The sequence below is a fragment of the Vulpes vulpes genome, chromosome 12 (assembly GCF_048418805.1).
Source record: "Vulpes vulpes isolate BD-2025 chromosome 12, VulVul3, whole genome shotgun sequence".
Taxonomy (NCBI): Eukaryota; Metazoa; Chordata; class Mammalia; order Carnivora; family Canidae; genus Vulpes; species Vulpes vulpes.
In genome coordinates this window covers 45327608-45344283 of record NC_132791.1, presented here as the reverse complement: position 1 = coordinate 45344283, position 16676 = coordinate 45327608, and the positions used below count along the sequence as shown (strand labels likewise).

The 16676-nt window shown below is 36.2% G+C and overlaps 1 protein-coding gene across 50 annotated transcripts in view; it reads right to left on the bottom strand.

Annotated features, from left to right (window-relative positions):
• The window catches only part of PTPRD (protein tyrosine phosphatase receptor type D), a 2173792-nt gene that overhangs the window by 117804 nt on the left and 2039312 nt on the right, over positions 1-16676 (bottom strand). For 23 of the 50 annotated variants that reach the window (XM_072728319.1, XM_072728317.1, XM_072728336.1 and 20 more), the window contains 2 exons: positions 10554-10568; positions 5621-5733 (listed from right to left, as the gene is read on the bottom strand). In XM_072728319.1, the coding sequence (XP_072584420.1) occupies positions 5621-5733; positions 10554-10568 (128 nt within the window). The remainder of the gene's footprint in view (positions 1-5620; positions 5734-10553; positions 10569-16676) is intronic. The other 27 variants (XM_072728326.1, XM_072728342.1, XM_072728330.1 and 24 more) reach the window with 2 other exon arrangements.

The window sequence follows — 16676 nt, the reverse complement described above, 5'->3', positions numbered from 1 at the left end:
TATTAGCTACATGTTCCCTTACACCTTTGTACTAGAAAGCAAGTTTATTTCTCTGAGATGCTGAAATTCTAAGTTTGCTTTGTTGGGATAAGGTAGATATATGAACACACATCAGTAGCTTCTTTGGTTTTCTGATATATCATCAACTTTTGATGATACTATATTTATTTTAGTCATTCTATCCAATGCTAGAGGCCAAGGCTCAGAGAGGCTGCCACACTGTAAGTAAAAGCTTTTTACAGTATTTCAAAAAAAAAATCTGTAATTGGTAATCTCTATCAAAATGGTGAATGTGCCTACCCTAGGACCTTGTACTTGCATTTCCAGGTGTCTAACATCTGAAGGTAGCAACAAAGATGTGAAAAAATGTGAGCTCAGTACTGTTCACTGCAGTATTATCTGCAAGAGTAAAATATGGAAAATAGCCTCCATTAATAACGAATGAGTCAATACATTTTGTGTTGTCCATAGAAAAGAATAACATCAATACCATTGGCTGCTAAGAAGGAGATAAAGCCTAAATGCTAACTTGGGAAAAGGTCTATGTTTATGAGTTAAATATTAAAACAGGAAATTTTATGTATATGCACCTGTTTGTCTGTCTATATCCCTACTACATGTTTTTATCAATTGAAGAACTGTAATATACATATGAAAAAAAATCTGAAAAGGATAGGCATGGGGCTGTATATGGTAACTATTCCTGAAGGGTAAATTTGGAGTAGTAACAGGAAATCTTTTACTTGTATTTTAAATATGCCTCTTCTTTTCTTTCTTTCTTTTTAATATTTTTAATTTTTTTTATTTATTCATGAGAGAGAGAGGCAGAGACATAGGCAGAGACACAAGCAGGCTCCATGCAGGGAGCCTGACCTGGGACTCGATCCTGGAACTCCAGGACTACGCCCTGGGCTGAAGGCAGGTGCTTAACCGCTGAGTCACCCAGGGATCCCCTGCCTTTTCTTTTCTAAAAGTGCTTTTTTCACCTTTTCAAATCTATGAAAATTTTCAAACATACAAAATATTTACTAAAATGAACACCTGTGTAGCCACAACCCATGTACAACAATTGCTAACATGCTTATTTTCTATTTTACACAATTCCCCCCAATAAACATGTGTTGCTTTTGTAATTAAGAAAAATAATTATTTGAGGTACGGTTATAAGAAGACTTGGAAATTTTTTAGACAAAAAAAGAACTTTCCTCCAAACCTAGGGTAATGGATACATTTCACTTATGTTTAACATGTAACTCACCTATCAACTCATCTTAATGCATACCCAGCTACTGCTGCCTACAAAGATACATGAAGATTAATAGAGGTTTCTTTTATTTTTTTAATTTTTAAAAAAGATTTTATTTGGGCAGCCCGGGTAGCTCAGCAGTTTAGCATTGCCTTCGGCCAAGGGCCTGATCCTGGAGACCCAGGATTGAGTCCCACGTCGGGCTCCCTGTGAGGAGCCTGCTTCTCCCTCTGTCTAAGTCTCTGCCTCTCTCTCTCTCTCTCTCTATGTCTTTCTATGTCTCTCTTTTTTAAAAGATTTTATTTATTCATTTGAGGAAAAAGTGTGGGTGAGAGAGAGCACAGCCAGGGGAGGGGTGGAGGGAGAAGGAGGAGCAGACTCCCTACTGAGCAGGGAGCTAAATGAGGAACCAGATCCCTGGATCCTGGGATCAAGACCTGAACTGAATGCAGATGCTTAACTGACTGAGCCACCCAGGTGCCCCAATAGAGGTTTATTTTAAAATCATCTTTTAATAAGTGATTATTTTTCTCTTTCTCTGCAGAACTTAAAGACTTGCAAAAATTCATTAGCAGTTAATAAATCTAGCATATTCTTTTACAATATCTCTTCTCTCCTTTGCTCATTTTATTTCATTTTCTATTTGAGGTGATAAGTCTACCTTACTAACTAAATGATACCTTCTTATATACTTAGTACACTAATTCTGTAGGTCATGGGTGATACAAATAATGGCATTTGAATTGCATGTTTCACAATAGTTCTTACTGACCCAGTATACCAATAACTGATGACTAATTATTGCCAACTATATATTTTTTAATAGGCTTAGTAGTTTAGGTTCTAAATACAACTTAGTTGAATACTGCTGACTCCGACAGTATCCTGGCTAAAAACACATTCATGGAAATACACATAAGCAGAGGTACCACCTGTTCTTGGGAAGATGCTAGTCTTCCTCATCCTGTTCAGCTGCTTGAATGCAGTGTTTCACAAATACAGGGATAAGGTTGTCATCCAAAATTTAGAAAATGTGCTAAAGCAGTGTTTTTTTCACATCCCACACCTTGCAAAGATGGTCTTACTGAAGACAACTGGTTTCTCTGCATTTACTTTGTGTCTTACTGGAGAGACAATGGACAGAAATCTGATTTCCCTTTCCTGACCCAGTGATAAGTATATCTGTGGTACCAGAGTGAAGGGTATATTTCTTTGAAGTATTTAAACTTTCAAGATACTGTATATGTATGAAACTTGGAATGCATTTTCAATACATTTGGGGTATGGGGTAGGATTGAGGGAAAAATGTCTGCCTCCTTATATTCTAGGTTCTTCAACAAGAATAAATACTTAAAAAGTAAAAGTAAATAGATTTTAATTCACGAGTTTTTTTAAAGAAAAGTAGATTTTATAGAATTAGTGAACTAAACGCTGTGCTTCCTTTACCTTCTGAAATACCTACTGAATTTCAAATGGAAATGTTTGTTTGGCATTTTTATCTCCCCCAACAGATCCATCAGAAGTGGAAGTGAATTTGCTTTCATGAACAAGTTCAGGTGCTAGGGGCTGATATATGAATCAGAGGTTTTATATTTCATTGAAAGTCATTTGTTTGGAGTGAAGGTGTGGATGGTTAATTCCCTCCTTATGCATACCATTAATAAGAATGTCATATTTTATATTTGTGGATAAACGATTATACTTCCAAAGGTATGATGCATATAAAAGCACATTTTAGACACTGAAAGGTTTAAAATCCAAAAATTTAGGAACATCATATCATTTACTGTGCAACACCTACTAAAGGGTCATTTTATGGCATTATCCAGGAAAGCCCTTGATTATTTGTGGACAAGAGAAGAGGAAAAAGCACAAAAAGTTATTTGGTTAGAAACCCTACCTTCTGCTCTCATTCTATTGGCAAGTAATTAAGGCAATTTGTAGCCATTGCTGAGAATCTATACTGGCTGAAGCAAATGGTCACATTTTTATGAATTTCACATTAACACCTGAGTCTATTTTCTTTGTAAACTGATGGAATTTTCAGGACAGCCGGTCACATCACTGAGCTTGGGAGGCAAATAGACTGTTTCAACAAATCAAACTCAAGCAGATTGCTTACCTGAGCTAAAAGGCACAACACAGTGCTTCCCCAGTGAGCAGATGTGCTAGGATGTTAGGACAATTTTTCCTATTCTATTCTTTCTTTATTAAATCTCCTTTCTTCCTCTTTATTCATTTGGCCCACTTTCTTCCATTACCCATTTGATGTAATGAGTCTACCCTTACTTAGATGATACTATCTATAAACTTAGGCCTCCATTTTAATTTTGTAAAGCTATTGATGAGATAAGCAATGTCCCTTCAATGGCAACATTCATTATCCTTTCCATGGACTTTTAGGAAATTTAACAGGCTCTCTCCATAAATGGATCTAATATTCCCACATACACTGTGGGAAATTAGATTCTTTATATATATTTTTTTTATTTGACCATATTTGCAAAATTGCCCATAAAAGTGAGAAGTACTTATAGACAGAGATCTCTTGGCTGAAGGCACTTCTATTCCCTTGTTTGTAGTTGCCAGCACTCTGCTAACAATCCTTTCTACACAGTTCCCATTCATACTTCCTATTTATGCCTGGAAACATTCTTTGTTGGTGCTGGAGTAGATGAGGGATAGTATTCCTACTGGTTCTTTTCTTCTGGGACTGTCTCCGACCTTCCACTCACCATATACTATGCTTCTGTCCTTGCTAGAAGACTAAGGTTGTTTCCAGTATAGATCACACTTCACATCAAAGCCGGAGGAGATGAGGGCAGGGCCGAGCAGCAAGGTACTGAGTAACAATCATTTTCTCTACTTCCACAACATGCTACTCTTATAAAGAAATCCTGTAGCACATCATCTCTGGCTTTTAGGTCCTCTCTGCACTGGTTTGGCCAAATTAAAAAGTACATGAATTCCCGGGTCCATTATTAAGAAATTGCCTGTAGCTTAAAAAAGTCAGCACAGTAGTATTTCAGAAAGTGAACTGAAAAGGTTTACTACAGTTATTCAATTCATCTCTAGTTGCCTTAATGGAGTACTAGATAGAGACTCAACAGGGAGCATCTAAGAGACTACAACGATCCCAGAGGACTGCATAAGTTTGTTCAGTCATCATCACATGTGAGTAGTCTATACTTATCAGCCCTTTAAAAAATACATACAAGAGATTTTTGGCTCAATGAACATTTTCTTCTACCTTTATGCTGTTGGAGGTATATCTTTGCTTTTTAAAAACTGATTTTTGTATAGCTACTTTGAAAATGCCAGGTGCTTCCTTCAACTGAATTGTTACTAGTTACTGTGATACACCTACACATAAAAGAGAAAATATGCCAAATACAATAAGTTGTATTTTCAATTCAAAGTGATTCACTGCAAATGTGTACTTTAATAAACTTGTGGTGTGTCCTACTGTGAGTGAGGACATCCATCTGACACATTTGCCAACAATCTGGAGAACAATAACACAACCAAATTTTAATCAGACTTCTTAGATAAGTTCTTTCTTAATTATTATTAGGTATTATAACAGTGTCACTCAGTTTTATGTTTTTAGATCTCCTTCCCACTTATTATTTTCCATTCATTTTGTATAAATGAAATTTATTTGAAAGAAAATAGAGCTGGCCTCGAATTAATAATACTTACAAAATGCCCTTCAGTGGGAACGACAGGTTTGCTCTGTTGAAGCACTTAATGTTCTTTAGGAAACAAGTGTATTTTTACTATCCTCAATCACTTTATGTGTCTCTCCATAAGAAACCTAAATTTGTGGTGACATGCAGTATAGGTTATATTTGAAAAGAAACTCACTTTGTCTCACTTTCTTTCCCTCTTATCCTCTCCCTTTCTTCAGTGTAACACAGACACAAATTAATAGGAAAATATAAAATAAATCTATTCTGTCCCACTGGTATGAATGATGCAGCGTCCGTCCATCCATCCATCCATCCATCCATCCATCCAGTCATTCACTTTACAAGATGAGAAACTGAATTCTTGTCAAACAAGTGTCAATAAAAATAATAAACTATGTTAACCCTCCAAATGGTAGATATTCTTGCAAGATTATAGTTTATCCAAACTATGAAGGTGAATTACACATTTTCTCATGACTATCCCACCTCAGATTTGCAAAAAGAACTTTGTTTCCTTTCAAGACTTATGTTTGGTGAATATCAATAATATTACAATTAAAAAAGCAGGATAAACAAAATTGTTCTAAATAAAGTGATGCATTTATCTCTTAAGGCAGTATCAGTTGGCCAAAAAACATTCAATAAATACTGTATTATGGGCAAGATGAGTCCTGCCTCTTACCTGGTGTTTGAAAATTAAGGCGCCTCAGTTCTACTGGGTCTGTTGGATGGTGTGAAGGGACTTCCTTACTGTTGGGTATGCTGCTCTTTCTAGAATCAGACTCTGCCCTCTTCCTATAGGGAGAAAATTAAAGTGTAAGAATAAAATAAAAAAACAAAAACAATCAAAACATTTACAAAGCAGATAGTCATGCAGCCCCCTCTTCCTCCCAAATTTCTGCTTTAAAACCATTTGACAGGCCAGCTTTGTGATCTTGTGCAGGTTGCTTTTCTTTTCTTGCCCTAGACTGTTTCCTTAAGTCTAAAATTTTTGTTTAAGAAAATGATCTCAAAGTCCTCCTTCAGCTCTATAATTAAATTCTTCCTTGCCTCTGCCTTTAGGCTTTAAAGGGGGGTTGGAGAGATATGCTTGAGTCCTCCTTCAGCAAATATCCTTTATCCACTGGTTCAGTTTGTGAGGAACAGGGCAGTGTACCCCTAATAGCCAATACTAATGGAGCCAAGAATGTGGTTTCCAGGGAGAAAACCTCTGAAAATACTGAGCCTCAAGCTGAAGAGCAAAATCCATACCCCTTCATTCCTCTTTCCAAGATTATATAACTGATAGCTACATAGTGGACCCGCATTGGATTTTCCCATCAGGCAGACATACATTAAGTGTGTTCTAAGATTCCAAGTTAGCCTAACACCTGGAAGGAGAATTAGCACTATGAAAGACCAACATCCTTTTTCTCTTTCAAGTTAAAAAAAAATAGTGTTGGTTGTTTATGGTGTTAAACTCTGATTAATATTTCATTAATGAAAGTCAATCATAGAAAGATCAGAGAAAAAGTAATTTCACCTACTGGGTAGTCTCACTCTTCCAATGATTATTCAGGGCATAGGAACCATTAATACCTCCTTGTTATAAGTAATTCTTCTCACAATTCATTTCCTCTTTGTTTTAATTACTATCTACTACTTTTATTAAATACCTTTGTTTAGGGTCTGATAATGAAATATTAACAAATGTATATGCAAGAAATGTCAGGATTTTTTTTTCCATAAGATTTCTTACCCATTGTTTTTCAACTCTCCCAAAACACAGAGTGCTACCTGTTTTCTTTAAGGTTAAACTAGATTAAAAACTGAAGAAATGGAGATCTTTTCAAGCAGTGTCTTATTCTGTATTTATTTATTCAAATACTGATTCCAACAATCTCCAGGCTACAGTTATAATCCTAGCATCTCACCCCTGTTCAAAACAAAGGCATTCTTCTTTGGAGAAAGGGGCACAGCAGTACTGAGGAATACTCCCTTCTCTTTCTGATATGACTGTTGCACAGCTCATTAGCGTTGCTGTGGCAATGGGATCTCATTCAGTGCCACCCAGGTCATTCCATGGTTAGCCAGAGGGCTCCTGTTAAATAGCCTTTCTTTCCATCTCTGCTCATCTGTATAAAATAAAACTAACCAGGGGATGAAGGGAAGATTGATGCAAAGGGAAAGTACACTTGATTTGCTCAAGTGCAACGCCTTCAGCAAAACGGCATCAATGGAATGAATTTTCTTGGGTGAGTCCTGTTAGACACCCTCCTCTCTCAGAACCTTGGATTAACCTGTCTCGGGATTTCCTGTTTCTATCTAAAGGTGTCAGGTATATCCTGAGGACAGAATGCATGGCGAGGCTATACTACCTATCACAGGTGAGCAGTGAAACTGAGGCATGCCGAAGGTACCAGCAGTTCCAGTTGTCTGGAGTGGAGAATGAGAAGGGAAGGAAAAGCTGAGCTGAGGGCTGGCAAGAAAGACATGAGAAGAAAGAGGAAGAGTGGCTAGGAAGACCATGTGAAGGAGGACATGGTGATCAGTTTTAGAGTAGAAAACGTCCCTATGATTAGGCTGTGGGTGTTTTCCTCACAGGGATTCATTTGACCACCAAAGCTACAGAATCTAAAGAGGCTAAGGAAATGCCATTGACTGCTAGCAGGTCAGTCCCCCCAGTCACAAACACATGCCTGGTCTCACTTCAGGGAACCCTAGTGGCCCTTCTTAGGTTCGTTTCTCTTTGCCACACAAGTGGGCACAGATATGTTTCTTTACTGATGTGCCAGACTTAATGATTCAAACCTGGATTTTTATTCTTTCTCCAAGTGGCTCCACTGTTATCCCTATAGGACTATGGAACCAGATGTAGAAATATCTGGGCAAGGAAACTAGGTCACTCCTGCACGTACTGTGGGACATACTCCTTATCTTCTTTTTCACTGAGGACAGGCTGAGTGATGCAAAGACAAAGGGACAGAAAAGGATACTCTTTAAAGCAACTGACTCTGTTTCTCTAGTGCCAGGTCTCACTTCACAGTGCCAGGAACATCACATCTTGTTGCTCAGATGAATCTCAAAACCCAGAGCTTGAGACTAAAATTGAAATTTATACTTGTGATAAAGTGAGGGGGGTGACATTTAATTACTACCTTCTCTCCCACTTTACCTCTCTAAATAAATGACCTCCAAGATCTCAGACTCCAAACATCCTAGCCATCTCAGAAAACCAGCTGTTTAAATTTTGTTTTGCTCAGTTTAGTTCTGGTGATCACAACATGGATAATTCTGGCTGCCCACACTTTTGTCACATTATTTTTAAACACAAATGTGCCAAAGTGGTTGTTTTCCAACAGAGAGGATTTCTAAGAAATGTTTGCAGGATGCAGAGTTTGGTCATCATTGGTAATAATATTAAAGAGCTTCAAAAATAGAATTTACTGCCATACAGTATTAAATGGCATATGATGACTTAAATCAGGCCCAACATGAACATACTTAGTCACATTTTTCCTTTGTTTTCAGAGGTCTCATTATTCTCATTTTCAATTAAGAAAAAAACAAGTAGTGACTCCAAAATGATTTGAATTTTGCCTTGCTATTTTATTTTTTCTATTAAGAATATAAAGCCCTATTGTAAGTTTATTTCCTGCAGAAAGAAATATCTACTGTGTGCAGGAGTTAAATGAGTGAAAAGGCAATGCAAAGTCACATGACATTTCAGATATGGTAGAAACTGCTGGTAGTATAAAAACATGTAGTGGTTTGGGATGTGGATCATGTATAACAAAAATGCTACTCTGTGGCCTAAAAGGATTTTTATTTTCATTTATTTTCAGCTGGCTCTCATCTTTGGACAAAGTGGGAGGGAATCTACTTACTTAGAACAAAGAGATTCAGACATGGGTCAAGGCTTTTGGAAGACAGATATATTTATCTGAAATCCCTACTATTAATATTCAAAGAAGTCAGTTCAAACACTTTATGATTCTGATGCCTTTAAGAATGTAACCCCACTCTGCCATTACTGGTGTGTATCTTCTTGGGGAAGTCAACTATAATGCTTCTCAATCTCTTCACATACGTAAGAGAGGAAGAGGGTTAGGAGATGACATCTAGGTTAAATGTTGTAATTCTTTAAAAGTTGAATTGTTTTATTTATTTTTATATTTTTAAAGAATAAAATGTTAAAGGAAATTTCTAAGTCCTTCCATGTATACATTAGATGTATGCATTAGTAAAGTTACCCACATATGACTTAGGTAATTCTAAACCATAATACATAAATTAAAACATCATTTAATTAAAAATATTATAAGCTCATTTTTAGTATCTTGAATATTCAATAAATGTTTAATTAGTGGTTCTGAGAAAAAAGAGAGCCAACTCTTTCATCTTAATGTAACCAGAAGGCACTGATGATGTTATGAAATGTGAACGATATTAATGGGAAGGTAAATCTCTGAGTATACTAAGTGGGTTCAAAGTGTTTTGTGTTTTGACTATGAAACAAACCAAAAAACAAACCTACTTAGATTAATGGCAACTAGTGATATAAAACAAAAAAACAAAAAAAACAAAAACACAAAGCACCCTATAGAAGTACTGACTTTCTTACGAGTGAAAGTGTAATATAACTTGCTGACCAGTGTTAAGTGATTTTAGGCAAAATAATACAGCCATGGATCTCAAACTTTAGTATGCAAATTGCCTGGGAGGGCTTAATAAGCTGTAGACTGTTGCACTCACACCCAGAGTTTCTGAGTCACTAGGTCTGGGGTAGGGAGTCCAAGAATTTTTATTTCTCTCAAGTTCCTAGGTGATGCTGATGCTTCTGCTGTTGGTCCAGGGAACAAGCATTGGGAACTACTGGAATATAGCTTGGGAAGGAAGGCAATTGAGATGAGCACTGAGATCCTTTTCTTAGTTTAAGTTTTATCAGAAATGTGTATCTATTGATACTGATATGAAGATAGATAGATAGATGATAGATAGATAGATGATAGATAGAGGTAAAAGTTAGAAAGGTAGAAAGTTAGATTGGATCAGTCATTCAATAATCACACATATAGGTAGTCTTACCAGTATTATTATTATTATTATTATTATTGCTATGACTACTGCTGGTGCTACTATTATTATTTGAGTCTGGAAAATGTGAAAAATAATTTGGAATTATGTAAGAGTTTTCACAAAGGCATGGCCACCAATATTTGCAGGATATGAAAGTGCCTGTAGTGTTCCTGTATCAGAAGGTGACCTCAGATCAAACTTAAAAATTGGTCTTGCATAGAAACAAACAAAACAAAACAAATGTCTTATGGGACACCTCACATTTCTGTTCTGTAGACACACTAACACATACAAATGCTCATTAAAACAAAACTCAGGCTGGTTTCATTACCTTATAAATTTGAATGATTTATTACTTTTTATATAAACAAACTATTTCCTCCAGAATCATTTTAATCCCAATCATTTTAATATTTTCTATATCTAGGCTTTATCCAACTTCCACTTGCCAGTCCATACCTTTTATATACAACCTCCACTCTCACCCCCTCAATACTTCCAAAAGCTACTGGTATCTATAACTAACCATTAAAGGGATTTGTTTCTCTATGCCTCACCTGTCAGGTTTACTGCTCCATTTTAATGCAGCAAAAAAAAGAAAAAAGAAAGGCTAAATGTTAGTTGGCTAATGGTAACAAGAGCAACTATGACAATCGAGATTTAAGAAACACTGCTCACAGGCAGGGACACATCAACTGACACACATTAGGAAGTGACAGTATATCAAAATTTTAAAGGCCTCTAATTATGAATTAAATGGAAGACATGAGGATATATAAATAACTAAAGCATTTTTGTGCATGTGTTAATGTCACATTCACTTTTATCCATCAATCTACATAATATTGCCACAATTAAGCATATCCCAGAAAATGCTTAATGGTAGAAATATAATATGATTCTTACAATACATTCTATGAAGAAACTACTTATGTACTTAATGGGAATACAGCATAATTCCATGTAAGAAATTCGGTCATCCAAAACAAAATCTTCAGTTAAGAGGTATGTTATTCCTTTAATGATACAAAATACCTGCAAATTGTGTTGAACTGCACAAAAATGTGCACAATGGTATAATACACTATGAAGTAATAAAGTGGCAAAAGTGATTTCTTTAAACTCCTTTTGACAAGTAAGGTTATAATAAATCATTCTTCCAATAAGAGATCAAATACATTTTCAGTTTTGGAAAAAGTAATACTCATCATTATAAATCTGCAGACCATGACCCATCTATACTGCTGGGCTAATCCTGAAAGTATTCTATTACCAGCCATTGACATGACATATTTTTCAAATCAAAGAGGTGCTGCTGTCTTTGAACACATCTAGCTCATGTGATAATATGTGGATTGTTTAGATAATGATGTTCTTTATGCAGAAAGTAAAAATTTTACCTAAAAAAAATTAATCTAAATAATCTCCATAGTGAGGAGAATTGCAAAGTATTTGGTGAGTTCTCAAATCCAAAATAGAGACCGTAAGTCTGCCTTAATACCAATGAAATATATATACCCATGTTGCTAAAGAATCTTAGCTTTAAGATAATCCAGTCTATCTCCTTTCAAAAATACAAAATCCACATTTAAATTGTACAAACACACGCAGACAAAGTGAAAAATGAAAATGATATCAAACACACTGGCTAATTCTTTGTATTCTTAATTTTAAAATGATTTACCTAGTGCCCCAGGTTTTAACAATCCAACATATGTGTTTCTAACTTGCTTATCTCTTTTTTTTTTTAATAATTTTTTTTTAATTTTTATTTATTTATGATAGTCACAGAGAGAGAGAGAGAGGCAGAGACATAGGCAGAGGGAGAAGCAGGCTCCATGCACCAGGAGCCCGATGTGGGATTCGATCCCGGGTCTCCAGGATCGCGCCCTGGGCCAAAGGCAGGCGCCAAACCGCTGCGCCACCCAGGGATCCCTTTTTTTTTTTTTTTAATTTATGATAGTCATACAGAGAGAAAGAGAGAGAGGCAGAGACACAGGCAGAGGGAGAAGCAGGCTCCATGCACCGGGAGCCCGACGTGGGATTCGATCCCGGGTCTCCAGGATCGCGCCCTGGGCCAAAGGCAGGCGCCAAACCGCTGCGCCACCCAGGGATCCCCCTTTTTTTTTTTTTTAATGGGCTCCATGTCTAGCATGGAGCCCAACACAGGGCTTGAACTCACAACCATGAGATAGAAACTTGAGCTGAGATTAAGAGTTGGACGCTTAACCAACTGAGCCATCCAGGCACCACTAGCTTGTTCATTTTTAATCAAGGAGCTCTTTAGTGAATCAGTTGTAGGAGAATCTATTTTTTGGATGGAAGACAACTACTTAATGAGTTATCAGTTTTGTATATTAAAAGGTTGAGTATTCTGCTGAACAAATGCATAGTTAATGTGTGATTCACTCCCTCTTCCACAGAAATGTCAGACCCACCACATACAGGGGTATATTTAGTGCAAGTATCTGAGTTTGAGGGCTTTGAGTCCTTGACATACAGTTCAGTGGGGGTAAGAAAGACAGGGGAAGGGGCAAGCCCAGTAATGTGGTGGTTCTGTGACATAGATAAGCAACAAGTGCTCTGAGAGGACAGACAAGGGAACAACCCTAGGGCAACCTGAACTAGTAGAACAAGGCAAAACGGGGACACCCAGGAAGGCTTCTTGTTTAGGAGGTGGCATCTTAGATTACTTCTAAGAGATGTTTTAGAGTTAACCAGGCCAAGAAAAGAAGGCTGGGGAGTCAGAGGTATACAGAAGGATCTACCCCAAGGCCAGCAGGCAGAATCAAGTGGCATTGTCTGGAGCAACTAAGATCGGCAGCATATTCCTCCGCAGCGTCTCAAAATATTCTGATCTATATTTCTTTCTTTGATGACATCTTGGAAATATAAAAAAAGTTGATACAAAAAGAGTAGACGAATGAGGCACAGTCCACAAAGAGCAGCTAATGTTGGAACTGGGGGAAGAGCTGAAAAACCTGCAGTCTGTGTTTTAGCCCCATCTGTCCCATGGCTTTCATAATCCACAGGTCGGGATGAGAATTATTTACTCTGTCCATAATTCCTATTTAGGTGAGACAATGACTAACGATTTTCTTTAGAGAGTGCCTTAGATCTTTCCAAGCTCCTAATCCATATTTCCTTTTTTTTCTGTAGCACATAATACTTCTCATTCATTTGAAATGCTTTTCTGTATAGTCAAGCTAACATTTTATTTTCAAATATCTCTATATAAGTAATTCCTGGACTGTTCTAAAACTAATGACCAGAAAGGCTTACACATGGAATAAGTATACAAGGTAGATGGATATCTAACTGTTCATTTGCTTTATGGACTCTATTCTTTTTTGTGGGGTGGATGGATGAAGGGCAAACTGGAGTCATATTTAAAAAAACATACACACACTAGAGGCAGAAATAATACAGCAATAATTATATTACTTGGTTTTTTATGTTGTCAGATTATAAAACATTACTATTAAAAAGGTTCAATTATCTAGTCTACCCACTTACTTTATAAATGAGGAAACTGAAGCCCAGAGTGATAGCATGACTTTCTACCCAGTTAGCTACCTAGTCACAAAGGTAGGACTCAGGTTCCCTGATTCCTGATTTTCTGGTTAGTGTTTTTCTAAACCCTGCTACCATCTTATCTCTGTAATTTACATTTTGAAATCTTGTATATATCACATATAGAGAACAAATTAGAAAGAAATCAGGGGGCAAGATAATTCATCACTGAAGGCCTACCAAATATATTTTAATATTCTGATGGGTCAGCAGGTATTTTAGGGTCCTTACAAAGCCTCAATTGATGTTGTTTTGTCATTGATTATCAATGTATTTAGGTTTACAAATTATGAGATTAAAACTAAAGTCAAATAAATATAGTGCCAGATAAAAGAGTACACTAATTCCACATCAATATACTTAACAGGAATAATCTCAGCTTCTTGACACGGATCTATAAAATATGCTTCTTTATGTGAACAAACCATCCATGGCTACAGACCTACTCCTAAGGCAAGTAGTTTTGTAGGCAGGAGTGTGTGATAAGTGGGATTATCAAGATAATATGAGTTAATAATTTTTAATAATAATAATGATAATAATAATGATATATTTAATTCTGAGTCATTACCAATGACCTATGTATACACTGAAAGGCACCTAAAAAGAGAGATGAAGTATTTATTATATAATTAACTTTGCTCAGAATCCAAGCTATAAAAGACACTATTCATTGCCTACAGAAGATTTCCTCTTGAACCGCCTCATGATAATCAAGAAGGACATTGTTGGGTCTACTTGAATTTCAAGTCAGGAATGTTCTTTACTGCTGAAGCAAGCATTTCTATTTCAGAAACGCTTCATGGGCCTTCAGATGGTTGGCTAAATATACTTAGCATTCGAGGATGTGTGCATTTCCCAACAATTGCATTAGACGATGCTTACATATGCACACACTAAAATGCAACTTTATTTTAACAGAGTCATAAAATCTTTAAATGTGACGCCTCTTTTTGCAGGATTAGAAAAAAAATATACCCAAGTTGATTTTTTCCCCAAGCACATGCACATGAGGCGAGAAACAGTTAATTATAAATCTTTAAAAAATTATCAAGGTTATAATCCTCTCTTCACATTTACATAACTCACAAATGCCATGCACATCTCTGTTAAGTGACATGACTTAATGATAGCCAGATATAGCCAAATGAAACACAACTTAAAAAAATACAGCAAGTATTTTGTTCATTTGAATAATCACAAAATGTCATGTGCCATGGTCTAGAAATGCAACCATCAGCAGCACTTTCTGATTTGACTCCCACAGTAGGATTTGGCCACCTAAATATACATCACAGAAAACAATGATAATTATACTTTACATCTTTAATTATTACATTCTCTTCTGGTAATAACTGTAGCACATGAACAGCAAAGGGTACCAGGTCCTGCTTGGACTCACTCAATAACAATAACAAACAATAACAATAACAAATTGTTCTGAGGCGCGTGGGTACCTTGTGCTTCCTGCCTTTACTCCTTAGACAAGAGAGAGGCAATTAAAAACACACTGATACAATATGGTTTAGGATGGGGAGATTGAGACCATCATCTAAGAGAGAGTTTGGCCTTCAATTACTTGCTTTTTCAGCCATTTTATAGTATGGATAACTGAGTGATGGCAGTGATCAGGAAGAAAAATAATAATGACAGGTTATTTCTTCCATTCTTCCTAAATCTAAAATAGGATTGGCAATTTAATAAGTTATGGTTATGAACTTCTTTCTCTAATTTGTCTTTTCTTTTCAACCCTCTCTTTACACTTAAATAAAATAGAATGCAGCCTCATAAGAGAAACTTTTGCAAAGAACAAGTGTTTTGAAGGATATTTTTTTAAGTTGAGAAAAGGTTATGAAAAAAAAAAAAAGACTATTCCAGGAACATAAGAAGAACATGCTTAAGAAAAGAATATAGGTAGAAATAATATAAACCCAGTGAAGGGAGCTAGATAAATAGGAAACAGAGATAATGGAAATAAGATTATCAGATTAAACATGTCAGCAAGAATCAAAATGAAGACATTCTCATCTGATTTTGAAAGTCAAGGTTAGGGCAGGGTGGGGTGGGGGGCCAGGAGGCTATTCCATAGTAGAGAGAAGGGATCATTTTCACAGTAGCATTCTGAAAGATGACATACTAAAAAGAAAAATGGGAACATAGATTAAAGTTTCATAAGAATAAAATTTGGATTGGAAGAAAACAAAGTGATATAAAGGGAGATAATTCAGAATTTAGTCATTCTACATGTTTAAGAGAATGTGTTATATATGTTAATTTTTTTAAAAAAATTTAAAGATTTTATTTATTTATTCATAAGAGACACACACAGAGAGAGAGAGGTAGAGACACAGACAGGGGAAGCAGGCTCCATGCAGGGAGCCCGATGCGGGACTCGATCCCAGCACTCCAGGATCACGCCCTAGGCCGAAGGCAGGCACCAAACCACTGAACCACCCAGGGATCCCCTTATTTTTTAAATTTTATATATTTTAACCTTATATGTATTTTAAGTTATAAAGGACTTAGGGAATTACTAATGTACTCTTTCCAACTGATTGGGACTAGTGGAAAAGTCTAACTTACCAGAAAGGAAGCAGCAATGTAATCAAAAAAGGGCAGGAGATCAGAAAGCATGGGGTAGATGTGGATTATCTGCATCCTCATTATAGTCAAAGACATTATATTAGATCAAAACTTGAGTATAGAGGCCAAGTTTTTAGTTTAGTTTTATTAAAGGAAAATGGTACCTTCTTGGACACAAACAGAATTTACTATTGGAATAAAGATTATAGAAAAAAGAAAGAAAAAAATTCATTCTCTTCCACAGTTTTCCTTCTTTTATCTTCAAATTTTAGCTACTTTCACTGTTTTAAGAAAGCTACAGGAAAAATCTTAGCTCGTGCACTCATTAGACATATGGAATGGACATAAATGTGCAAATTTATAATAGTATTTCTAAAACCAAGTTGAAATTGAGCAATTGATCATCTAAAGCAATTAAATGCAAGCTTGGAATGACCTGCTTATGAATGTACTCATGTCTCAAATACCATGCAAAGTGTTTTTAATGCATAAAGTAGCTCATAAGACCAAGACTAGGATCCATG